The sequence below is a fragment of the Carassius carassius genome, chromosome 11, assembly GCF_963082965.1.
Source record: "Carassius carassius chromosome 11, fCarCar2.1, whole genome shotgun sequence".
NCBI lineage: Eukaryota > Metazoa > Chordata > Actinopteri > Cypriniformes > Cyprinidae > Carassius > Carassius carassius.
The window spans coordinates 29,729,919-29,756,807 of record NC_081765.1 but is presented as its reverse complement, the minus strand read 5'-3'; the positions used below and the strand labels follow the sequence as shown (position 1 = coordinate 29,756,807).

At 36.3% G+C, this 26,889-nt stretch overlaps 2 protein-coding genes across 5 annotated transcripts in view; one reads left to right on the top strand and one right to left on the bottom strand.

The window, feature by feature from the left end:
- Positions 1-3,161, top strand: part of hdac4 (histone deacetylase 4) — a 223,863-nt gene extending 220,702 nt beyond the window's left edge. For all 4 annotated transcript variants that reach the window (XM_059562488.1, XM_059562489.1, XM_059562487.1 and 1 more), the window contains one exon: positions 562-3,161. In XM_059562488.1, the coding sequence (XP_059418471.1) occupies positions 562-601 (40 nt within the window). In that variant the 3' untranslated portion in view covers positions 602-3,161. The remainder of the gene's footprint in view (positions 1-561) is intronic.
- Positions 3,162-18,040: 14,879 nt separating this feature from the next.
- Positions 18,041-22,043, bottom strand: twist2. The gene is made up of 2 exons (XM_059561284.1): positions 21,212-22,043; positions 18,041-18,994 (listed from the first exon to the last, which is right to left on the bottom strand). The coding sequence occupies exon 1, from the start codon at positions 21,732-21,734 to the stop codon at positions 21,243-21,245; it is 492 nt and encodes a 163-aa protein (XP_059417267.1). The 5' UTR covers positions 21,735-22,043; the 3' UTR covers positions 18,041-18,994; positions 21,212-21,242.
- Positions 22,044-26,889: the final 4,846 nt, after the last annotated feature.

Below are 26,889 nucleotides of genomic sequence, written 5' to 3'. Positions count from 1 at the left end.
AAATAATACTTATAATAACGACAAAAAGTTACAAAAAAAAATCTAACATTAAAACTAAGAATATAAAAATAGAAGCTTATTCAATATGAATAAAAAATATAATAGTATATAAGTAGTATTAAAATACTTGTACATAGGTGTTCCCAGAGGCAAGGAAACCTGGAAATATCTTGGAATTTTAAAATTGCAATTTCCAGGTCTAGAAACATTTTTTTTTTTTTGTTAAATTCATGAACATTATATTGTGAATATAAATTTACCTGTACTTGTCGGGGTTATTTTAGTTAACTAAAAAATTCAAATAAAACTAAATCCATAAAACAAAAAAGTTTTAGTTCAATATTAAAAATATGAATAAATTAATTAAAAAAACTATAATATTATAGTAAATCAGTGATACAGAAATAACACTGATACTTTTGCTTGGCTTGGAAATATTCAATTGCTGATTATATTCAGATTTATTAAAATATCTGGAAAAGCCATATCAATTCACAAGTGAAAAGATGTGGAAACCTTTCATGTGTGACGTAATGTTTGTGCATGTGTGTCGTCCCACAGGACAGAGGAGGAACCTATGGAAGAGGAGCCTCCGTTGTAGAAGGTCTGATCGACTGCCTTGCTGACCCTCTCGGCTCAGAGCCTCTTCAAGGCCTCTGACGTCGCTCTACTCTCTCCATCCGTTTCCTTTTTTGTCCCACGAAGTGCGCACTTTGAGCACGGGATCCGAAACGGCCTGAAGAAATCTCCGTGACACCCAGAGTGTGACAAACGTCTGAGCCATGTTAGACTGTCTCTGTCTGTGGCAGAAGTCCGGGATTGTGTAACCTGGTCTGTCGCAGGGACGCTTAACTTTTGGGCAGGACATAGACTCACGTTTCATTGTTAGATGTGAGAGCTGGTGCTTTTTCATTATTTTCCAGAGCCACTATAAGACTGATTTCGGCTGTTACGGCCTATGTTTTTTATTTGTCGACTCTCTCTGTTTGTTTGTCTGTCTTTCTTTTATTCTTGGAGAAAAAAAGTGACTCGTTCCATTCGCAATTCGAGTCACTGCTTAACATGGGTGGACGATTTGATTGGGAGAGAGAGAGCGAAGGATTCTGGGAAGCCCAATAGAAAGTTGTCAATGTGAGTTTGTGCCTTTTGTAGAAGAGTTTCCATGATGGATCCAGAAGAACATTGCCTTAAACTAGTTAAAAGAGGGAAAACGTTTCGCCGTCTTGACGGTCAAAGGCTGGCCTGAAGAATCGAGAAACCTTCAGCATGTTTACTAGGAACTCCCTGCAGATATCTTCATGTTTCACACACATAATGACATGTTTTATGTTCCTTCATTTTCACTGTGCTTGTGTTGGATGTTACATGACTTTAAGTGTCACTGACAAACTAACTTTTAAGGTAGTTGCCAACTATCAGAGGGCAAAACGTTCGATTGAATTCTCCAGCGCTTTAAATGGCAAGCCAATGTAGCGACTCGTTTCAACTCTAATGACCAAATACGCACCTCCTCCTCTGAAAAGTTGACCAGCATGCAGCTTTCCATCAGTTAAGAATTCAACCGTTGTAGTTTAACAGCGCCGACAAGCATGAGTTTGCTGCGAGCGTATAGGATAGGGCTGCGATGACCACGCGTCATACGATTTGTAGTTTGAGACAAACTTTCTATTTTTCCTTCTCTCGACATGTTGTACTTTTATAGAGCTATGAATGTCTAGTATTTCGGTTACTTTACAGTTAATCAAAGGGCACTAGCGTATCACTACTATTATTCTACTAAGCAGATGGTCGATTTTATTGACGCCTTTGAAACAAGCGGAAAAGGGCTGGTTACCGATTTTAAATGTACCACTGAGCCTTCAGACGTGCCACCTGGTGAGATTTAGTGCTGGTTTCCTGTCGACAGACCTGAGCGAGGAGGGTTATGGGCCTTTCGCTAGGGGCAGGTGCTACCTAACATGTGCTCGTCACATAACACAATCCAGGAAGTAGCGGGACCACCAGCTTCCACTCAGAAAACAATCATAAAAGCGTCTCTGAGACGACTGTGATACTCAAGACAATCTGCATGGATCATTGACGAAGTGTCGGAGCCATGGCGGTACTTCGAAGCGCCACATAGAACTGTATATATACGCAATTATGCATGGTGACAGTAGATCATTTGTCTTGACTTTGATTGTACATTCAACTTTTGGATTCTGGACTGATGAAGAGGTGATCATTTGTTTGAAAACCCCTGATTAATGTTTAGCCTCTCGGCAACTACCTTTGGCATTCTTTTTCTGTGTGTCATGTTCAATATGAGACGCATTAAGGCGGGAGTTTTGACTCACTGTTGCCATTGTTCCTTTTTATAAATGCCTGTCACGTATGACTACTCCACTTTGGGTTCGTGCCCATTATTTTGGACTCATTTGTCGTGTTTTTTTTTTTTTCGTTTGTTTTTTTTTGTACTTTTTGGATTATTTACTTGTTAATTTGTCAGTCTGTATGTAGTTGACAATGTGTTTTACATATGTCTTTAGTTTCTTGTTGTAGAGAGTAACACGCCTTTTTTAATTTGGTTTATCTTGTTTAGTTTTTTTGTATGCAGTGGGAGGGAGATGCTTTTACTTTGTATAATGATTCCGACAATTGTGTATTTACTACGTTCTGTTTATAGTAGATTTATATTACAAAGATCTATAGATATATTATATATTATAAAGATTGCAGACTCTAATAAGAAAACTAGTATTGCAAAGTGATATATTTCAGTATGTGGTCTGGCTTCGGCTGTCGCTGGTTCCACTGAAGGCACTGTTTATTGGTTTCATGCATTCGCAGTAGCATTACTCTGCCACCGTAAACTCTTGATCAAACAGATCTTCATGGTTTCAGGCTTCAGTTTGACAGAGTGTTCTCTAAACTCTAAAACAAAAATATTATGGACTGACACTGTACATTTCCATTGGTTAAAGTCCATTCGGATAGACCAACTAGAGTAGATGCTGACATCACAAAGATCCCTCTGTGTGGTACATCAAAGATGGATTTCAGTTATTTTAGCGTATTTTTAAGGTTTGAATTACTTTAGCCTGTCAAGAACATTTCCAGGTCATATTTCACCCAGAAAAAGGACATAAATGACATTAAAAAAATAAATAAATAAAAAACAAGGAGGCCAACAAAGCAAAACAGGTTCAACCAATGGTGTGAGTTAGGGGGTGTGGCTGTTTGTTTGTTCGACCAATGGCAAACAGTTTCCAAAATAAGTGTTTGAAAATAATCATTATTTGAAGGTGTAGAATTGCACACACATAAAAAAATTATTGTAAATGACAAATAATTACAAAGAATCAACACATTGAGTGAAATTTTAAAGTAGAAAAAGTAAAATAGTTTTTCTTGTAAAACATGCTCTAATAATTTTTGTTTAATCTTCAAACAATCATTTGCACTTCAACTTGAATGTGAAATAATACAATTATTTAAATAAAATTATGCTCATGAGAATCTAATGAGAGTTAACAAAATACTGATAAGGAAAATGTCTGTTTAAATTATGGTAATGATTTTTGGGGGGTGGAAATGTGCATAATTATCATGAAAATAATTTAATAATGCAAGAAATCCCCAAAAAAGCTTCAGTTTCTTTATGCAAAATATAATTTCTTATTTACCTCCTTTTGATTTATGGGGTGAAATTCTACCTGGACATGATTTTGTGACTTTGTTCGTGTTTCATTTTGCAGTAATGATACCAGCAATTGTTCTCTGGGTTTTTTCTGTTTTCTGTAAAATCTTGTTACTTAAATCAAGATTATCTATTTTGGGCATTTTTGCAGTATCATATCCAGACGAAGCCCATCAATTCTCATCTGAATTACTTTCAAGAATGAAGTGCGAAGGCTGACACTGATTTGAAAGTGTCCTGGAAATGTAAAGCGACATTCCCAAAGACTCTCATAATAGTAATACTCAACCGGTCCATCACTACAAACCACTGCAATAATACTAACGGCAGCCTATCAATACAGTCTTGTCAAAGGGACACTTCTATCTGGTTCATTTTCTTTGCTCTTGTTTTGTAAAAAAAAAAAAAAATGCATTCCATCTGTTTTGCCTTTTCCTTTTTTTATAAAAGCTTTCTTGTCATTCCTGCTTATCTGCAATGAGGTCTGGCCAGTTGTTTATTTGCAGGCCAAAGTGAAGTTTCTTTCATTCTCTTTCCTTCATAGCTGTAGATTTCTGCATGGTTTGTGCGTCGGCATGCCTGTTTGTCCTTGTAACATATTTGCACAACGGAGGAACACGGGAGGGTTGAGGCTTTGGAGAATGCATGGGATGGAAGCTCTTCTTTCCTCCTGTTTCTGGTCAGTACACAAACGGATTGATGCTCTTGGTGTCCGACAGATGTGCTTTTTACTTGTTTAAAAATTGAATGAAAGAAAAATTACTTTAAAATATTTTACAACAAGAAGAAGAAAGTTATCTAGCACTTGTGACATACAGACTATAGACTTTATTGTATTTATGTAGAGCATTGTTTTAGGTGAACTACACACTATGCCACATGTTTGACTGTGTGATACTTATTTTGCTTTCGGTTCTTTTATGATTTTTTTTTTCTATTCTGCCTCTGGATTTATTTTTGGGGCTGGAGGAAGACTAGGAAAAGATTAGGGTTGTTCCTTTAGAAACATCTGGAATCATCAAAGGGCTCTTTCCAGATGCTCGCTAGATATATCTTCAGTTCGGCCAAAAGAGAAGAAAAAAAAAAAAGGAAAAAAAAAAAACACTTATCAGCCAGTAATACCTGTGACCACTGTGGCTCAAGAACAGTTCTAGGTTTACAAAATGTAAGAAATGCATATTATTTTTGTCACTTTGTTTTTCCATTGTTACAATAGAACTTTTCTTGGGACCTTTGCTCTAACGTTTGTCTTTGACATCAACTATAAAGTACCTTGTTTTTGAATACCACAATGTCTTGTTTTTATTTCTGAGCACAGAAATGGATTAACCTAATGCAATCAGGGGCTCTAACAATAATAGTAAAATAATTTTAGTGATTTAATGTCATATTTTCTATTATAAGATCACTTAAGGTCACTTTTCTGCTTTCTCATAAGACATCAAACTTTTATATTCTTTGATCCTTTACAGTGGAGATCAAAATAAGAGAACCTACAATTTACTAACTTTCAAGGTCACTGCTTAGTCCTGTTCGAGTTAGAAGGGCAGATTTTAAACCATCATTTAAAAATGAATTGTATTCTGAAGTTCAGTGTAAAAATCTTAAATTGGATAATTGAAAATTACAAGTAATGTGTGTTACGTAATCAGATTAGTTTTTTCAAGTAACTTGTAAAGTAACGCATTGCTTTTTAATTTACAATTTTTCAAAAAAGTAACGCCAGATATATAGCTACAAATCGGAAGTACAGAGGCGTTGTGTGCACGGTGTGAACATGATGTAGTTCTACACCAAATGTGAATGTGCATTAATTCAACCCACTTGCAAAAAAAAAAAAAAATTATGTGTCATGGTTTGGGGATGTTTTCTGCAGCAGGAGATGGGCCTCTTAAACAGCTACATGTCAGGTGAATGCAAATGTTTATCATAACCTCCTTCAGCAACATGCAGTACCTTCCCTGCAAGCATCTCCCAGTCAGCCTGCAACTTTAGTGCAGGTCAAAGCTCCCAGTCACACAAAGCAGTTCCTAGAAGCTAAGAAATGCCCGCCCCAAAGTTCTTATCTAAACCCAACAGAAAAACTCTGGAAAATCCTTGGTGACAAAAGTTATGGCTAAGAAACCCACCACAGTTACCAAACTATGAAAGAAGAGTGGACCACGATCACACAAACTCTCCTAAAACTGAGCAGACATCAAAGTAATATTATGAAAATAATAGTTATTAATAATAATTATTGCTGATTTGAAAGCTATAGGTTATATGTTTATTGCATAAATTACAATTGTTTTAATATGTGTGGGTTAATTATTATTATTATTATTTTACTAAACTACATAAATTATATACAGAATGTTTATACTGATAAGCAGGTAAGGATATCTGCAAAACTGGAATGACTGAATTGTCATTCACAAACTTATATTGTCTGTCTAAAAATTGTTTGCAGACAAGTTAATGCACCATCATGCACTGTTATCTAAAGAATGCTCCTGTTATTTATCCTTGACTTTTTATTGGATTGTTAAGTGGTAATTACATAAGTGGGAACACAAAGAACATGCATAAAGTGAGTACATTTGTGTCTATCATATATTCATTTAAATGATTTATTATTAATGAATAACTTATAAATATTCTTCTAAAGTATTAAGAGATGAAAAAATAATGATGATTTATAAGCATTTATTAAAAACAAAAAGTACCATGAGTATCATATGATTTAGTTTCTGAACTAGTATCTATATCACTGCATCATGCCATTTTTTTGTGGTGAAGACTTGATGGAGCCAGTGCTTGTGTTTTGAGCACTGCCCCCTCTGTCCAGGCGAGGGCAACAGGGAGGAGAGCAGCTTACAGTAGCCACAACAGAGATTAGCAGCTCCTTTAGAGGAGACAAGGGTCAGGTGGCTGTCCAAATATACAGTGGCTTTTTAGAGTCAAATAAATCCTGCGGATTGACCAGCGCAAATGAAAACATCATCATGATCATCAAGCGGTAGTCAAACAACTGTTAGAGGCCAATTCAAGTCCATAGAGCTACTGAGTTGAGTCTTTAGGTCATGAAGCAGAAAATATGCAAACAATGTAGCTTATATCACTAAGCAGCATGTTTGAATAATCATAAATCTGGCACCATGGGAACAAAGTGTGGCATGGTTTAAGCTAATAAACCAAGCGCAAATGTAAAAGGAGACGTGAGAGACAATATTTATCATCTCACGGGTTCAGCAAAGAATCCTCAAAATCCTCATGCTTCCGCAAAAATATTAAGGAGCACGATGTTTTCAATAGTGTTAATAAGAAGAAATGTTTCTTGAGCGAATCAGCATATTAGAATGATTTCTGAAGAATCAGGTGACACTAAAGACTGCTGACAATTCAGCTTTGCCATCACAGAAATAAATTACATCTTACAATATATATTTTTAAAAATCAGTTTAATTGAACGCTAATAATATTTCACAATTTTACCATTTTTACTGTATTTTTTTATCGAATACATAGGCTACAGCTTTGGTGAGCAGAAGAGACCTTTTCCAAAAAAAAAAAAAAGTGTGTGTGTGTGTGTTTATATATATATATATATAGCGAGATGAATTGACCAAAATATCACTTAATCAAATTAACAACCATTAGATGAATTTACTCTTTAGGTCATAACGCAGAAAATATACAAACAACGTATCTTATGTTACAAAGCAGCATGTTTGAATATTCATAAATCTGGCACCCTGTGAAGTTACGCTAATAAACTGCACACAAGTGTAAAAGGAGACAATATTTACAATCGATTGACAAAAGGATGAAGTGATCTCAGGAATGCATTTACATATGCGGCTCCACAGGAGTCAATAGCAATTTGAGGCGAGTGTCAGAACTGTTGACCAGGTCACTGAACCCTGTGACCTTTGCCCTGTGGCTCGGGGTCAGGTAAACCCAGTGCAGTCTCTGCATTTGATTTAAGACCCTGAACTCTTTCCCAATTGGGTGTCTACACACCATTCATTCCCACAATAAACCCGTCCTGGAGAAAACAAGCCTGACGCATCAGACGAAAAACCTCTAGCTAGTTTCTGACAATTTGGTCTGCGGTCACTTAGTGCTGTTCTCTCTCTCTCCCTCTCGCTATCTTTTTCCTTTTTTCCCCCTGCTCATCCTCATTTGAGGTGGCTCAGTCTGTCATTATGGTCTCTTATATTAGAGAAGGGCCTCCTTTAGAGCGTCGCTTGCCACTTCTCTGCAGTTTTTAATTGTGGCTCTGAGGTGGTGGATGAAGGCAGCTGCATCTCAGAGCCAAATTACAGATCAGCCTTACACAGCCGGAGCGATATGACACAAGCCGTAAGACCTGCGCTTCACCCAGTGGGTGTGGACATCATGCCAACAAGTCCTTATCCTCAAATTTAGACTGTAAATCATATATTCAGATTTGAAATTCTGACTGGATGAGCCGCATTCAAAGCTACTATATAATAGCTGATAATCCCTCACCTGTACTTTTTACCTTTAAAGTCGAAATGTCATGTCACATTTCTGCGTAAATCTGTATTTGAGAAAAAAGTAGGGGAGGACTTGGTTTTATCCACTGATAACTGATGACAAAATCTGAAAAAGAGATTTGTGATGTCAATGAATATGAAAAGAATTGGGATTTTGCTGAATTATTATAAAGAAAATAAATTGTGGTTACACTTTACAGTAAGTTACAATCATTCATTTAACATTAGTTAATGCATTAGACATTAATGAACAATAAAAATAAACTTTTACCATGTTACATGTAATCTACAGTAGGTTTATGTTCATTTCTACAAATAGTAATTTATTAACATTCAAGTTGTATAATTTAACATTAGCTAATCTATTGTGAACACACATGCATAAACAACAAAAATGTGTATTAATAAAATAAAATTATTAATTCTGTAGAGAGAAAAAAAAGTTTGATACCTAATGCTTAAAATAACAAATTGAACCTTGTACAGTAAAGTTTTACCACATATATTTATTTATTGTGCTTAAGCACAATTAAATTCTAAAGGCCTTAAAGATGTCTATTAAGAAAGTAAGTAGCATCAATTTTGATTTCATGTTTCAAGCAACAAATAAAAATCCTGTAATGAAGGATTTTACAGCTATAATGAAAAATAATGCTATAATTATTATTTCAGTAACTGTTCGCTTCAGTATTTAATCTGAATACATTTACCCAAGGCTTAAGCCTTGTCCCAGATTAAAACTTAATTCTGAGATGTTTCAACGGAAAGAGACTTGCACTGACTGATCATAAAAAAATATATCAATGCCTTTTTTTTCTTCTCCTCTTTCTCAAAGCCATGTTAATAAAAAAGACTTAAAAGTCCCAACTGAACTACGACTTAATCCTGGTTTAGTCTAAACCCTGTCTGTGAAACCAGGACTTGGTATAGTTTAACCAAAAATGAAAACTGGCACAACTTACCCTCATGTCATTCTAAACGTGTGTTTGACTTCCTTCTCTTTTTTTTTTTTTTTGTTGTAGTTTTTTGGTTTTGTTTTTTGTTTTGTTTTTCTCCCATATAATACAACCCGAATTCCGGAAAAGTTGGGACGTTTTTTAAATTTTAATAAAATGAAAACTAAAAGACTTTCAAATCACATGAGCCAATATTTTATTCACAATAGAACATAGATAACGTAGCAAATGTTTAAACTGAGAAAGTTTACAATTTTATGAACAAAATGAGCTCATTTCAATTTTGATTTCTGCTACAGGTCTCAAAATAGTTGGGACGGGGCATGTTTACCATGGTGTAGCATCTCCTTTTCTTTTCAAAACAGTTTGAAGACATCTGGGCATTGAGGCTATGAGTTGCTGGAGTTTTGCTGTTGGAATTTGGTCCCATTCTTGCCTTATATAGATTTCCAGCTGCTGAAGAGTTCGTGGTCGTCTTTGACGTATTTTTCGTTTAATGATGCGCCAAATGTTCTCTATAGGTGAAAGATCTGGACTGCAGGCAGGCCAGGTTAGCACCCGGACTCTTCTACGACGAAGCCATGCTGTTGTTATAGCTGCAGTATGTGGTTTTGCATTGTCCTGCTGAAATAAACAAGGCCTTCCCTGAAATAGATGTTGTTTGGAGGGAAGCATATGTTGCTCTAAAACCTTTATATACCTTTCAGCATTCACAGAGCCTTCCAAAACATGCAAGCTGCCCATACCGTATGCACTTATGCACCCCCATACCATCAGAGATGCTGGCTTTTGAACTGAACGCTGATAACATGCTGGAAGGTCTCCCTCCTCTTTAGCCCGGAGGACAAGGTGTCCGTGATTTACAACAAGAATGTCAAATTTGGACTCGTCTGACCATAAAACACTATTCCACTTTGAAATAGTCCATTTTAAATGAGCCTTGGCCCACAGGACACGACGGCGCTTCTGGACCATGTTCACATATGGCTTCCTTTTTGCATGATAGAGCTTTAGTTGGCATCTGCTGATGGCACGGCGGATTGTGTTTACCGACAGTGGTTTCTGAAAGTATTCCTGGGCCCATTTAGTAATGTCATTGACACAATCATGCCGATGAGTGATGCAGTGTCATCTGAGAGCCCGAAGACCACGGGCATCCAATAAAGTTCTCCGGCCTTGTCCCTTACGCACAGAGATTTCTCCAGTTTCTCTGAATCTTTTGATGATGTTATGCACTGTAGATGATGAGATTTGCAAAGCCTTTGCAATTTGACCTTGAGGAACATTGTTTTTAAAGTTTTCCACAATTTTTTTACGCAGTCTTTCAGAGATTGGAGAGCCTCTGCCCATCTTTACTTCTGAGAGACTCTGCTTCTCTAAGACAAAGCTTTTATAGCTAATCATGTTACAGACCTGATATCAATTAACTTAATTAATCACTAGATGTTCTCCCAGCTGAATCTTTTCAAAACTGCTTGCTTTTTTAGCCATTTGTTGCCCCTGTGCCAACTTTTTTGAGACCTGTAGCAGGCATTAAATTTTAAATGAGCTAATTAAGTGGATAAAAGTGTAAAATTTCTCAGTTTAAACATTTGCTACGTTATCTATGTTCTATTGTGAATAAAATATTGGCTCATGTGATTTGAAATTCCTTTAGTTTTCATTTTATTAAAATTTATAAAACGTCCCAACTTTTCCGGAATTCGGGTTGTAGATGTCAATTGGTAACTGAAACCATTTGGTTACCAACATTCTCCAAGATATCTTCATTTGTGTTACACCAAAATAAGAAAGACATACAGGTTTGGGACAACATCAGGGTAAGAAAATATGACAGAATTTTTATTCTGGGGGTGAAATTATACGCATATTTTAATCATAATGCCAACTTTTTTAAAAGCAGTAAGCCATTTGAGGGCATGTGCTACAGGGATTTTTGTAGACTGTCCTCTTTGTGACGTGCACTGTAACACAACCTCTCATGGCTTATTGTTTTATTCAATCATCTGTCCAGCCATTTGATAATATTTTGTCTCAAGACAAGGATGTTGATAGCACTTGTAATATGCCGAGTTTGTTTTATGCTCAAATATTTCCAGAAACTGCACGCTTGTCCTCCTGATCTTCAGTCTCACTTGTGCTGTGTTTTGAGAGCTGTGTGCTGTTTGCTTGTCTTTGCCGTATTTAGTCTAAAACCAGTGCCAACCCCGAGAGACTACAGGGAGGACATATCTGTGTACTGAGCCGTCGCTGCTTGCCTTGCACCGCACTGCAGGTGCTGCTGACAAACGCAGGCCGAAAGCAGTGAGTTCACACTCTCCATATTTCCCACTTGATCATTTTCAATATTGACATAAAGCACCACACTGTTTGATTCTACTTTGCATGTGAAGACAAGACTGTCATAAATGTTTACCATCACTGGAAAGAAAGGGCGAAAGGTTGCTGTCGAAGGCCACGCCATATTTTTCTCATTAGGGACTTACACAATTTTTTAAGAGCACACACAAACACAACCCACATCAATTTATGCCTGTTGTGTTAGTCCAAATTACACAGGTGACCTACCCCCTTCCGGCTCTATGAGATCAAAAAATGAAGTGGGACGGGAGGGAATCAACCCCCTCGGAGCAAGTTTAATTCAGCCCCCCTTCAAATCATTCACACCGCAATTCCCCACAGCTGCGCTAACCATGTAAAGGCACTGTATGTTTTCTCCCGCTGCCTTCACACGAGGAAGTCATTAACATCTCCGTGCATCTCTGCTCTGTAACCTCCCTGAACCGGCGTTTCATCCACCAACAACAAAAATATAGAGAATTATGCATTTATCTCAAATAGATAATTAGTGCTGTTTGCTGAGGTAAGTATCACTATTGCTTGTGCTTAGAATTAGTGATCTGAATAAAACTCTATTTAATGTCGGCACAATAACTGGTCCTGCACCCAAAACATGAATTATACTTAGTATTAAAAAAAATCCTTGGGGCTGTTCAAATAAAGTTTTTACATTTACAATGCAAGAAGCCGCAGGAGAACACAGGCTACAGAGACATGTTTTCTAATACGTGTTAGAACGCCGGGACATATGCGAATACAACGGTCAAACACGTCCATCAAGTGCATGTTTACTTTGAAAAAGAATGGAAAAGCAGCACAGTTTGCAACACTGCGTTCTAAAAACTAACTGCTCATCTTAAAGTTGTAGTTCACCCACAAATGATCATTTGAGTGTTAATTAACTCACCCTCAGGCCATCCCAGATGTAGGTGTTTTTTTTTCTTCAGTAGAACAGTAAAGAATGTTTTAAGCTTAATGGTCCTTGGTGATTCACAAAATGCAAGTCAGTGGCTACCGTCACTTTGAGAGTAAAAAAAAAAACAGATCAGGAAACACAAAATTAATACCTGTGACTCATGACGACACATTGAAATCTTATGAAGCAAAACGATTGGTCTGTGCAAGAAACTAAATATTTTTTTTACCATATTATTACTTGTAATCCATAGTCTGCAGGTAAACGGTGATGTCTGGCTCGCAGACGAATCAATCTTTTAGACCGTTCTGTTCGATTTAGGGGGACCTGTCCCTTTAAAGCATCTGAAATCAAGTTTGTTTACCTTGAAATATAAGTTTCAAAATTATTCTGATGGTACATTGACTTCTAAAAAGGTCAATGGCTCCTGTTTCTTCCCCACACTCCTCGCAAAAACGTCTGTTCTGGAAAGTTTGGTGACACTGTTGCCAACTCTCGCGGGACAAGAAACAACCGCAGCTTCAAAACAAGCCCAATATTATTTGATAATTTATTATCAGCAATGTTATTTATTATTACTTATTTATTACCAATAAATGAGCCTGCAACATATTAAACAGAAACCACTCTTATTTGAAAACCAAAAACAGTTACCTTGCGAATATCAGCAAACTGCAACAAAGCGGGAGTCGCGCATTATCCACTCTTCACCAATCACCTGGAGAGCTGGAAAAAGAGAAAAAGACAAGAGCTTTAAGGGGGAACTGTAACATATCAACATGTAACATATTTATATGTGGGCTTATGAAAATATGAGTTAATAATCGATCCAAATGTGTATACTGTCAGAACAAGTATAGGCCTACTTTTTTAGCCTGTGATAATTAGTATGTTACAAAAAAATTGAAAAAATAAAAATGTACTTTACAAAAGAAAGTCATCCCACTCATCTTTTACGCATATGACATCATTTGGATTACAGCGCCACGTGCCTTCATGTTGAATTATTATATTACAGGCCTATTGCACTTATTGCCCACTGTGTGATCAGACAGAGAAGACATTGAAATCTTACTTGTCCACATGCTCCACTTAGATATATTAAACATCAAATATGTTCTGATTTGTTTGTGATAGTATTTTGACTTTTAGTGTACAGTAGCTAGCCATCTTGCTGGAAACTAGCACTGTGCTTGGTTATAGGGCATGGTGTATCGGTGGTCTGTATCATAATGAGAGAATTACAGCTCCTCACCTCAGCTGCCTGGTATGACCGTTCTTCTAATGAAGAGAAAAGTGGTATGTGTGCCGTGGTATAAACCCACAGAAAAGACGAGATCAAGTTACCACAGCCAGTGTGAGCAATTGCACCTTCGTTTAACCACTGAACATTATTGAAAGTTGCCTGATCCAGTTAAGAAGATGAATTTCTGCTCTTTTAGCTCTTGAGGTTTGGATATAAGGCGATTGTTTTCATTATATTTCACAGCTGCTCATGTTATATACTTCCAGCGAACAGGCCTGAGGCCGAGTAGAGATGCTGGTGAATCATAATACAGAATTATGCAAAACTACTGATGATCACTGAGTAAGAGCCACATCAGTCCGGAGGTAATTTCCATAGCCTGTCTGCATGTGTATAGCACACCAGCTTTTACAGCCACTTTAGTGTTTTAAGCCATTTTCTTGTCCAGTTTGATTCTGCCTCCAAGAGAAATGGAAATCTCCCCAGCGGTGGAAAGACTTGGGGGAATTTTAGAGAGGTCCATGGGAGTGATGTTGCTGGCAATGGAAGACTAGTAGTCTGTTCCCTCTCACAGTTAATGACTGAAAATAATAATAATAAGCATAATTTGTAGAGTGCCCCCCCCCCTCCAAAGCTCAAGGTCATTTCAGAGTGCAATTACAGGCACATTCATTCAGAAATGAACATGAATGAAAACTACAAAAGTCAATTTTTTACATTTTAAAGAATAGCTGAACACCCCTGAACATTTAAAATAGCATAGAGGCTGCTTGAAGGTTATTTATGTACTTTGGTTGTTGGTAAAGTGTTGCTGCACAGTTGCCAAGCAGTTGATAGGGTCTTCTGCTTCACTTAGCTGGTTGGTTGGTTGGTTACTTAATTAGTCCTTGATAATGTTGTTAAGTAATTAAGTAAGTTGTTAAGTAGTTACAGTAGGTGTTTTGGTAGGTAGATTTAGTTAGGAATTATTCATTAGGGTCTTCGATAATGTCAATAGTCGGGTAGTTATAGTTAGAAAACATCCACTAGGGTCTTTAAAAATAACATTAGTTAATTGGTTACTTATTTAGGAATCATACATTAGGGTCTTTGAAAATTTCAAATTTAAATAGTTAGGAATCATCCCTTAAGGTTTTTGAGAATTTCAGATTTCAGTTGTTAGTTAGTTAGTTAAGAATCAAACATTAGGATTATCAAAAACTTCTAAAAGCTAATACATTAGGAATCATTCATTAGGGTCATTCAAATTTTCGGTTAGTTAGTTAGAAATCATCCATTAGGACCCATTTAATTTCCTCTGGATGTCCTGATCTTACCTCTCAGTACTTTTTATTGCCTTCTTTCTTTTCTATGTATGTGAAGGTCCAGAGCAGTAGGCAACGTCGATCATGAAGTGCCGATGTCCTGCAGAGTTTAGCTCCAACCCTAAAAATTAAAAACTCACTTTTCTGTAGCCTTAGTAATCCTGAAGATCCTGATGAGCTTGTTCAGGTGTGTTTGATTAGGGTTAGGGCTAAACTCTGCAGGACAGCGGCACTCCTGGACCTTCGTTGCCTATCCCTGGTCCAGAGCATTTCAGAGTTATTTTCCACCACAATCCCTTCCTGGCTTTTTGGATAGTTTATACTAAATGTAAACATTTCCACCTGTTGTTCCCAGATGAAACGCTCTCAGTGTACAGCGCGCCACCTGTGCAGGAACACCTGCCCTGTAGATGTTTTGTCCCAGAACACATGTTCGTAACACTGTCTGAGTCTACTGTCCCTCAACCATGTCCTGATTTGATCTGCTGGTCGGTGATTTAGTGCAGACGTTTGTATGCAATCTAAGGCCAAACATGTGCTGCATTGCCACGTCATCTAGAGCACGGATGCTGTCCTGAGGGTTCATATATTGTACACATGGAGCTGTTTTAGGGCAAGAAGGCCAGGATCGGCTTCATATGAGAGTTATGAGATCAAATTGTTACCCATCTCTATCCTGATTATTGTAATCCGGAGAGCTTTAAAATTAGCATTTGAGTTCCCTCACAAGAATATTGTTTGCTGCACACTAACTTTTGTTAGCTGCATGTAATATTATGAAATATGAAGTATAAAATATAAACGTAAGCCACTCAAAGCCATGGGTAATGTTATGTTCCACAGAAGAAAGAAAGTCATTCTGTTCTGGAATTACACAAGGGTAGACTGACATCAGAATTATCTTTGAATTACAAAATTCTTCCACTAAGAATGCTACTATAATTCATTAGCCTCACTGTAGACTGTTTACGGTGTGGCTAAGGGCATTAATATCAGTTTGAAGCCACAGGTATAGGCTATGTCATATTTATCAGCATTTTACAACAGTTCTGAGTGAGGCTCCCCGAATCAGAAGTTGGAGTAATCAGTTTGTTACTTATGTTAGTTTATTATGTTAGTTATGTTAGTTTATCAATCTGATTCTAGGTTTAGCAGAAGGAAATGTGTGTCCTGCCAGGGCCCACCCCCACAGCGTAATGCAACCTTGGCATTAGCTTGAAGATGAAATCCTTTCTGCGGCACATGCAGGGTAAACCTTTACTTTATCCTTTTTTACTGCAAAATAAAATTTTGTTGCATTTTCCGTCTGATTTTACGAGAAACATCTGGGGCTCGCACCACTCCTTAACTGTGGCCCAAGGCATTCTGGCTCAGAAGCAAGGCGGGGATAATGAGACAGTATCAAACACACTGCTGATGGATATAGGCACTCTACCCTCAATACAATGAACAGGTTTTTTCATTACTAGATGATTTATATTTTATTATTACTATCAAATCTTTAAAATAAAATAAAAACTATTTAATGATTCATGACTTTAGGCCCAATCACGTTTTTGCATGCTTACCAATGATGCCTTCTGTTGGCTCGTGTTGCTGTTTATTTCATTTTTTCATTGATTTAGAACCTAAATATAATTTATTTGTTATAAATGAAACAATACTTAAATCGTTTACATCACTCGACTAAAATTTTATTTGCATTTTTTAAATAAATTATATTTATTAAAACCAAATCATCTTTTATGTAGACTATTTTTGCTCGGTTCATTCCAGCTTTATTGGTTCACTCATCTCGGCTCCTTAATCCGATAGGCTTATGTGAACGAATCCTTATAAAATTCGTGAATGAATCATTTTGTGAACAAGTTCCCGTTTTATTGTATCAACACTGAAAGTGCTCTTGCATTCCGTTTGTAGTGATGATTAATTGTTGCTCTATGCGCCAGATGGACGTCTTTCCCCCTCTGCGTCACGTCACGTCTCGTCTCGACGTCGAGCAGCTCTCGAGACCCCTGCGTTTAGTTCGTTTCCTGCGGTTGCAGAGATTTGCGCAGGTGCACAGAAAAAGGGAGAGGTGTGTATACGGGCTGGTTCTCACTCTTCACCGCAGTTTTCACCAGAGTGTGTTTTTATTTTTTTTTTTGTTCTTTTTTCTTTGGGTTTCCCCGTCACCACAAGAAAATATGTAAGAAATGTGAGATATTAACCTGCAGCTGTTTTCTCGAAAGCGTATCTCCATATTATTTAGGTCAATTAGGTATCGCAAATTTTGTTTGTCAGTAAAAGGACACATTTTCTATGATGAACATGTTTTCCATATGTAAAGTAGCTAATATTAATTATCATATTTTTATTGGTTAACGATGTCTAGGTGGTTTAAATGTCTTGAGATTATAAAAAAAAAAAGTGATGTAGGCCTATTGTAGCATAATCTGCCATAATCTTTTATTATTATGTCTTTAAAATTATTTTTATTAGTTATTCATTAAAATGATTTCCACTAAATCAATTATGTTTTAAAACATTGACTTTAAAATAGACTTTTCAAAGTATTGTAAAATCAAAAAAGTGCAACATTTGAAGTAATTTTGTTGTCATGTGACAAGAAAACCATAAAACAAAGAGGACCATTTTGTACTTGGTTACACCACCACATTATTAGAGTCATAAAATCCAGTTTTGTGTTGCAAATGGTTTTTAAAAAGTTATAAAAAGCAACATAAATGCTGTTTTAAACAATTTATTTAACTATTTTTCCTACTCAAACTATTTTATATTTCTAAACTTTTTTTTTTTTTTTTTTTTATATCATCTTTGCATGTCATTGACCCAAATAGTCTACAGGCATGCATCTTATCTGATGTAAAGGTACCTGCCAAAGTTCAATAATTGACTTCAATCATTATTTAAAGCTCAGAAATATCATAAAAGCAAACAAACTGATAAAAGAAATCAAAATAACAAACACAACTTTTAAATCGTTATTAAGTGCCAGGAAAAAATGCTGGAAATGAAAGATTTCACAGTGTTTTGTGATTTAATGCCGTCAGATGTTTTAAAAAGGAGAGTTCAAGTACTCTTGAACAGAACAACTGAGCTTTATCAAACATTAATGCCTCAACAGTGGAGTCGTTTCTTTTAGATTTCTATCAAGCTAAGCCTGGGAAAATGAGATGTAAACAATTAAATGCTTTGCGAGCATTGGTGTAGATTTAAAGGAGAAATGAAAAGGTCTGGTAGGGGTCCGGTATTTAAATGCGGTGGTTATCTGCGGTTGTTAAAGCATTTGCCTGCAGCTGTCTGGATTCAGTGATTTCTTCTTATTAAAGCAGACAAGCTTTTTTTATATAAGCTTAGAGGTAAAACTGGCTGGACTTTCTCTTCGGCTAATGAACCTGCACTGTTTTATAACTGTTTCTTTTTATAACAAAATAAGGGGAAAATCTGAATGTTCTTTACTGTAGTGAAAACTGGCATATCTAGAGTGATTATATGGAAAAAGCAAAGGGTTCACCCCTAAATGTTCAAAAATATGTTTTAATAAATAAGTAAAATGTACAATGGACGGAAATTGAAAATGTTGCATAGGAAAAATCAAACGTATGCATTCATCCATGCAGCGTACTTCAAGAAAGTATTGCTCTAAATTGCATTGGTCCCTTAAAAAAGCTGGCAATACTCACAGGTCGCCTATTTACAAAAAAATTTTGTTCCCACACACACACACACATATATATATATATGTAAATTCTTCTGTTTAGAGACAAACGCACAATATAGTTTCCATACAGATAACAGATGGCCTTCCTGTACTATCACCATGCCGACATTTAAGAATAACTTGTGAAAATGATTAAATGTATTTGACGACACAGGAGACGTCATCTACGTTTCCTCTATATAAAAAGTTCCTTTCATGGTTTCCTTCGTGAGGATGCTCAAGTCCATAGGTGTATCTGCTGAATGTCCTTTGGCCACATCACTGAGGTTTAGAGGTTCATCAATAAATCCTTTGGTGTCGTCAAAATTAGTGGAAGTAAACAGTCTGTGGAAGAGAAAAAAAGCATTCATAAGAATGGTTGCTGTCCTGAAACTTCTTTGCAGGTATTTTCTGAGAAGGCTTAAAGCTTCACGGTCTGTTTTTGAATGCACAGACTTGGTTTAAGATGGAGAGAAATGGGAAGCTATTAATGATCCCATTATTTAATTCTGAGCTGGAGCACATGCTTACACAGGAAAAGGCTTGATTCAAACATGTTACACAAATCCCAGGTGGAATTACGTCACTGGAAAATAGCTGTGTTTTAGAGGGTCGTTTGCTTTGAAATTCGAAGCCGTACACCTGCCTTACTTCTGATTTCTCAGTAGCACATATTACTTTATCAAAAGAAATTCAAATTCAAAATAAAAATTATCAGAAGAATTGAGTTTTACAGTTTTTGACAGCTGTGTGTTGTCTTGATTGATGGAGGCCAGCTTTATCCAACTAGACTCGGTTCAACTGGTGGATTCAAATGGAATGGTTTAAATGCATAATTATGATTACTCATTTCAATTATTAGTGATTTAAAGTAGGACTGTATTCAGTATTATAGACATGCAGGTTCAAATAATAAAAATACCACAAGATATAACTAATACCTGCATATTTTTTCGTATTAAATAAAATGAAAATGTATTTTAATTTAAAAATCTCAAAATAATTTTTAATAATTGTTCACATTGTAATATCACACATTAGCCTGAAGGATTTCAGACTTGCCTTAAAGATGTCAGTCTTTGGTTTCAGTGGTTACTGTGAAGTTATTTCACAAGCAAAAGCATGGTTTAGGTGGCAGCCTCACTTAAAAATAAAGGTTCCTGTAGAACCGTAAGGAACGTCACTTCGTGATGTCATACAGCAGAATTTAGGAGTGTGACCAGGAGTGCTTTATTTCAGTGATTTCAAAGATCCTTTTTTTGAACCTTTAATTTATTTGTACATATAAAAACGTTCAAATGCATCCAGTTTTTCCTCAGTCATAATAATAATTATTTTTCATTTCTCTCTCAAGGTGTTTTTAGCTAACGTTTGATAATGCGCGTTGTAAGCTTTTAGTTCGCTGGTAGAATGTGAGTTTTATTCGCTAAAGGGAAAATGGTCCACTAAATATAAATGATTCCTGAGGAGCTTGGTTGGGGCGTCAGTCGTTTTGTACTGGATAAAAGTCGGAAACGCTTTGACCCGTCGTGATATGAACTTAACTGAGAGAGAGAGAGAGAGAGAGAGAGAGAGAGAAAAGAGAGAATCCAGCGTTTGTTTTCCTTGATATTTTTAGAAAACATGGGCTACATTACTAGTATAATTCTCTCCATACTATCTGTGATTTCTCTGTTGTGATTTTACTCGAAATATTTGGCTCTGTAGAAAATTTAGCAGTCAAGGAATATGTAATCAGTAATTATGATAAACGTTCATTTCTTACTCTAAATGCGCGCGCTTCTATGTCGCATTTTACTGTTTAGATGGTTTTACGATTTTATGTTTGTCTTTAAAGCATAATAATATATGTTCTATAGCCTATATTTATTCATGTATATGTGTGTTCTCCCATATTAATTCAGTCCAAATGGCATATCGTGACCTCTAGCATTTCTGTTATAATCGCGGAGATCTTACATGCCATTGGTTTATGTCCTAATTAAAGTGTCTTTAAAAACGTCCCGGCCTTTTCTGTGAAACCAGATTGAATTGAATTGAATATCCCCGTGATAGCTAGAATTCTCCTCTATATTAAACATTTATTTTAATATCTTATGAAGACATTAATAATAATAATAATGATAATAACAGGACTTAGTCTCATGTAAAATCAAAAACATTTTTAATTATTCTGTATTATAAATTGTAAAATAATCAAAATGCGTTTTGTTCTTGGCCTCAGGATGACGTAGAGATCCTTCAGTGGAATTTGTTCAGGTTATTGCTGTAGCACATCCACGCATCAGTAGGCCTAAAAGCTTAGCTAATGATAATACAATAATTTAAAAATAGCTTTTTTAAATTAATAATTGTAATACTTTACCTACCTAAAAGACCATTTTAAGGGTGTCGAGAGGGTATAGTGCTGCATTCGTGCACTGAGCTGTCAGTGTCAGTTGTCCAGAACAGCTGGAGTTTCTCTAAAAGCCTGCTTTTACTACAGGAACGGAGTTAAACTTTTCAAAGCGCTAGCCTGACAATATAATAACGTTTCAGATGAACTGCCATCTCTCTACCCACCCTGTCGGCATTGCACGGACGAGTCTCGCTGCTAGTGGGACGCGGACATCGACCACGCGCCCTCCATCCTCCACACCGAGAAGGCGTAACTCAGTCTCTCGTGCGCGACGTAGCTGCAGCTCGACATCTTGTTGTCCATCTCGTCGCTCTGCAGCACCTGACAGAGGAAATCAATGTACCTGGAGGCGAGCTTGAGCGTCTGTATCTTGCTGAGTTTATCCGAGGGGAGCGTGGGGATGATTTTGCGCAAAGACGCGAAGGCATCGTTGAGGGACTGAGTCCGTTGCCTCTCCCTGACGTTCGCCAGGACGCGCTGGTTCTGCAGCTCCTCGAACGACTGCGTGCTGCTCGGGCTCGGCTTTTTGCTCCGTTTATTCACGGAGCTCGGGCTGCTGCCGTCCTCGCTCGACTTTTTACTCTGTCTCCTCTTCCTTCCGAACTTTTTCTGCTGTCTGTCCAGCTCCTCCTCGCTGGTCACCAGGCTGTCCACTGGGGAGACGGGAGAGCTTGAACTCTCTTCCATTTCTCTTTTAAAGAAATGAGAAGGTCGAGGAGAAAACGCGCTCTCCACCTTTGAATCCGTGGTTACGCCGTTATATCCGTGCGTTTTTCTGGAGTTTGTTAGTCCTGAGACTGCGCCTCCACTTCAAGAAGTAGAGCTTGGCACAGTTTTCCTCCCTCGGGAAGTTGTTTCCTAATTTTTGGGAAACTTTATCCTAGTCTGTGATGCTAAATACTAGTTTGAATGGAGGGGGAGGAAGCGCTGCTCTCTGATTGGTGGACTAATACACGAGGAGGACCAGTCTTAAGTTACACTGTACCTCTCCTACATCTGCCACTCAAATTATACCCCACTTTTAGATCGATGCTCTCAGTTTTAGACGATATGTCAATCTCACATTGTAAAAAAAAAAAAAAAAAGGGCAAGGATTATGATAGAAATTATAAGATAGTAAAATTTTTTACTTTAAAAATTTTTAGAAGTAAAAATAATTATCTAACATTTGCAATACTATGTATATATTATATTACTATGTATATTGTACGAATTCTTCACAATACTTTGCTTTATGTCATGTAATGTCATATTGCAATATAAGGCAATTTTTAATATGGTCAAATATTGTTTAATTTTTAAAAAATAGGTAAATAGTTGGAATCACCAAATTTAAGAGGATAGGAGATTTCAGAATTTCTTGCATTGAGATTTTATTTTACGTTTTGTTATCTGATTTATTTATTTACTCGATGCCTTTTTAAAATTATTTTATAAGAGCGATCAGGGCTTGTTGTCACATTTTTGTGAATTTTTCTTAATTTCTCAAGAAATCATAAGATATTTAAAAATGTATATATAAAATTATAGGCATAAAATAACGTACATTATACTTTTAAAATAAAATAAAAATCTCACATTTGAAATACTACAGTGTATATTGTAATAAACAAAGAAATATGCATGTAATATATTAAAATAATATTTTTATTTATTTATTCGTTCATTCATATATTTATTTATTTGATGCTTTTTTGAAATATTTTCTAAGACAGATCAGGGCTAGTTGTCACACTTTTTAATTCAGTGAATATTTCTCAATAGGTGAGGAAAAAAAAACCTGACCGTTTTCGCCGTTTCTTCCATAGAAAAAAATTGTCACATGCATCCTGCCTTTAACCAGCCTATTATAGTCTTAACAGCAAAATGCAACAGACACAAAACAACATAAAAAATGTAAGAGGGCAGCATACACCGTAATAGAATATTTGCTCAGTAAGCTTTAGCATATGCAGTATATATAAAGCTTCTCAGTTAAAATATACCTTCATTAGTTTATATCGGAATTTATCATTTTGATCATTCACAAAAATATCTAAGATTACAGCAGTTTTATTTTTCAAGCTATGCATTATCTATTGAATTTTCATATTCACCTTATGCCGAAAGTCCCCCGTTAATGTTTAAGGTCACACTTTTCTCATGGTTATTAAGATGCCACGAAAGGTCTCTCACCTCTTTCAGACGTGGCACACAGTAGATGAATTTCTTCACGCCATCCTTTCAAGTCAGATGAAAGAGCTCTTCCTATTGTTTTCCAGAATAAGGGTTTCACAATACCCTAAACACATGTAGGAGTCAGTCTGTTGTGAAGAACTTTTGGCAAAGCATCACAGGCTTTTTCTCTTACACGGCCATTTGAATGCTGGGCCTGGACTGTCTCTTTGAATAAGACAATAATAATGCATGTCAGATTTCTTTTACCAGTATGTTTTGCATAAGGCACCAGTTTGGTCACATTTGTAAGGTTTTCGCATGTAAATAGAAAATAAATGCCTTATTTCAGAAAGAAGTTTTGTTTCCCTTTGATTTATGTGTGTAATCCACATGTGAACAGATGACTGACACTTGAGCCGGAGCCAGTTAGTATAGCCTTGAGGATGCTCAGTTGATCTCCATGTCCACTCTGGTTAAAACATGGATGTTCTGAAAGGATTTTTTTTTAGTGAGGGATGTTTGAGCTTCAAGATAATGCTACATGAAACGTCTTAATCAATGAGCTTGAAGCAATTATAATTTCACATGCTACAACATCTCTAATATAAAGAAAGTCTTCCGACTTTTACATATGTTCTAGATAGATAACAAACAATGTAAAAACCATCTGCCACATTGATTTTACTGAAGAAAATCCTAATGTAGATCGAATCTCAAATCCCAAATTGAATTTTCTGCTTCATCTCTCCTCTGCTCTACACTGACAGACTGAACTCATTTAAATGAGTAGTTAATCCAAAAATGAAAATTCATATTTCACTTATCATCATGACTAAAACTCTGTGCCTTTTTTTTTTCTTCTGTACACTCTTAAAGTTTCCAAAATGTGACCCTGGACCTCAAAACCAGTCTTAAGTCACTGGGGTATATTTGTATCAATAGGCAAAATACATTGCATGGATCAGAATTATCGATTTTTCTTTTATGCCAAAAATAATTAGGATAGTAAGTAAAGATCATGTTCCATGAAGATATTTTGTAAATTTCCTACTGTTAATATATCAAAACCTAATTTTTGATTAGTAATATGCATTGCTAATAACTTCATTTGGACAACTTAAAAAGTGATTTTCTCAATATTTAGATTTTTTGTATTTTTTGTACTCTCAGATTCCAGATTTTTCATAGCTGTCTATCAGACAAATATTGTCATGTCCTAACAAACCATACATCAAATGAAAGCTTATTTATTCAGCTTTCAGGTGTTTTATGAATCTCAATTTCTCAAAAATGTATCCTTATGACTGGTTTTGTGCAGGGTCACAAATGTGTTTTTGCAGAGATGCTATTGAAGAATCATTTTTGGTCTCCAAATAATCTTTCAGCCAACAGAGCCATATTTTTTAGCATGAAGAACGTTGTAATAATCAAAATATCTTTTTTGCACCACTATACCTTCTGAGCAATGGAAATGTTCCATGGATTTTTAAGGTTCTTCATGGAACCGATGCCAATAAAGAACCTTAATTTTCAAGAGGGTTGAACCCAAAAGATGAATTCTGTCTGCTCTCTTCCGCATAATGAAAATAAATGAGATTTGGGGATGTCAAGCTCCAAAAATCACGTACAAATAACACACATTTATATCCAGCTGAAATGAACAGACTAAAGGTGTATGAATAAAGGTTCTTTATTGGCATTGATGGTTCCATGAAGAATCTTTAACATCCATGCAACCTTTGCATTGCACAGAAGGTACTTTATTATGGAAAACGTTCTTTAGATTAATAAAAATGTTCTTCACTCTAAGAAATCTGGGTCTTTTAAGCACTATTCATGGAAAAATTCTTTGGTGAACCAAAATGGTTCTTCACTGCAAATTGCCCCCTTTGGCAATTTATTTTTAAAAATGTAGATAATTTCTCCTCTGAAATTGCATAGGTTTGGAGGGGAGTGAATATGACCAGATTTTTATTTTTGGGTGAACTAAGGGTGAAGTACCTGCCTTTGATAAACACTTTTTGGATTTCCCAGCAGGATGAAGGTGATCAGGCGATTGGGAAGAATGAATATCTTCTTTCCTGTGATTCATAGTGAAAGGATAAGAGAGACATTGACATGTGCTCAACTTTGAAGCCTGTTTCCCCCTGGCCTGACCCGCTCCATCGCCACCGCTGCTTCAGATAGACTCCATATGGCTCAGAGGTACAGCGCAGCCTCTCTAGGCCAAACTCTCCTGACTTAGTGGTATATATACACAGTAATACCATATAGATTTCTTCGAAGGCCTCAGCAGGGGCAGGTTGGGTACCACCTGACCCAGCAGGCAGGTTCTGGAGATGACCCACATCAGATCAAAGATATGCCGTGTCATATTTCACTCTGCTGAAATGACGTGTTTATATCTTTTCGACATTTCCAAATCAGCTCCACATGGCCTGGAACTCTTTAATAAGCTGAAATCCTTTCTGCTGCAGTCCGTCACATCAACCTGCAGATGTTTGCAGGCCTATTTTAGATTCAGAAACAAATAGTGAAGGTATGCAGAAGATAATCTGGTGGTTTTACAGTTTTAGTGAGTGAAACCTCATAGAGTGAGACGTGCATCATAGAAATTGTTTCTAGATGTTCTGCGAACAATTGTGGAGATTTATAAGACAATCTTAGAGATGTGATGAATATTATAGTCCTAATAAAAGTGTTAGAATTCAGTCTAAGCCGTTCATCTATACAGATGAACCTCATATGTGACTGTGTTTTGTAAGGGGCCGGGCACATATATATCAATGCATATATATCTGCCTCAGTGAGCCAATGCATCCAAAGTTTGTGCAATGCCAAGATGAACAAAATATACTCTGCTGGGAATCACACACAGCTGTTTTTCATTGATGACTCTTACTGAAAGTGCAGTCCGTCTTGATATGACTGCTTCTGCTACTGGAAATGACACAACACTTGTATAAAATGTAATCTCCAAAATGCGCTTTTCAATGATGATTCCCTTTATCTTTTCAGCAAGTAGCTGAGGATCAACAGATGCCTTGTTCCTCACTCTGTGAATGTGGTGTGAAGATGGCATGCCTCGGTTAACTAATAGTGCAAATGTTCCTGCAAACATTGATGTTTGCATGGATAATCTCTCCGTTTGCACTTGTAGAACTTCATGTATGTATCCTTAAGATCATATTCTTAATTTTAAAAATACAGTGACCCCAAAATGTATTTGCACACTTACATTATGGGTCAAAAGATTGAAATACGGTAATTGCGACTTTTTAATGTTTTTTAAGTCTCTTATGCTCACCAATGCTGCATTACAGTAAAAACTATAATATTGTGGAATATTATTACAGTTTAAAAAAAACGTTTTCTATTTGGATATGTTTTAGATTAATATATAACTTATTCCTGTGATGGCAAAGCTGAATTTTCATCATCATTACTCAAATCTTCAGTATCGCATGATGCTTCAGAAAGCATTCTTATATGCTGATTTGCTGCTCCAAAAAAAAAAAAAAAAAAAAAAAAAAACATCATCAATTCATATTTTTGTGGAAACTGTGATATACTACTCTTAAAAGTAAGATTTAATTTATATATACAAATTGATCAAAAGTGACCGTAAAGACATTTATGATGTTACAAAGGAATTCTATTTCAAATGAATTCTGTTTAAATGCTG

Bases quoted from the DNA above. Each gene is read 5' to 3' on its own strand.
- twist2 (XM_059561284.1), bottom strand. From the start codon at position 21,734: ATGGAAGAGAGTTCAAGCTCTCCCGTCTCCCCAGTGGACAGCCTGGTG.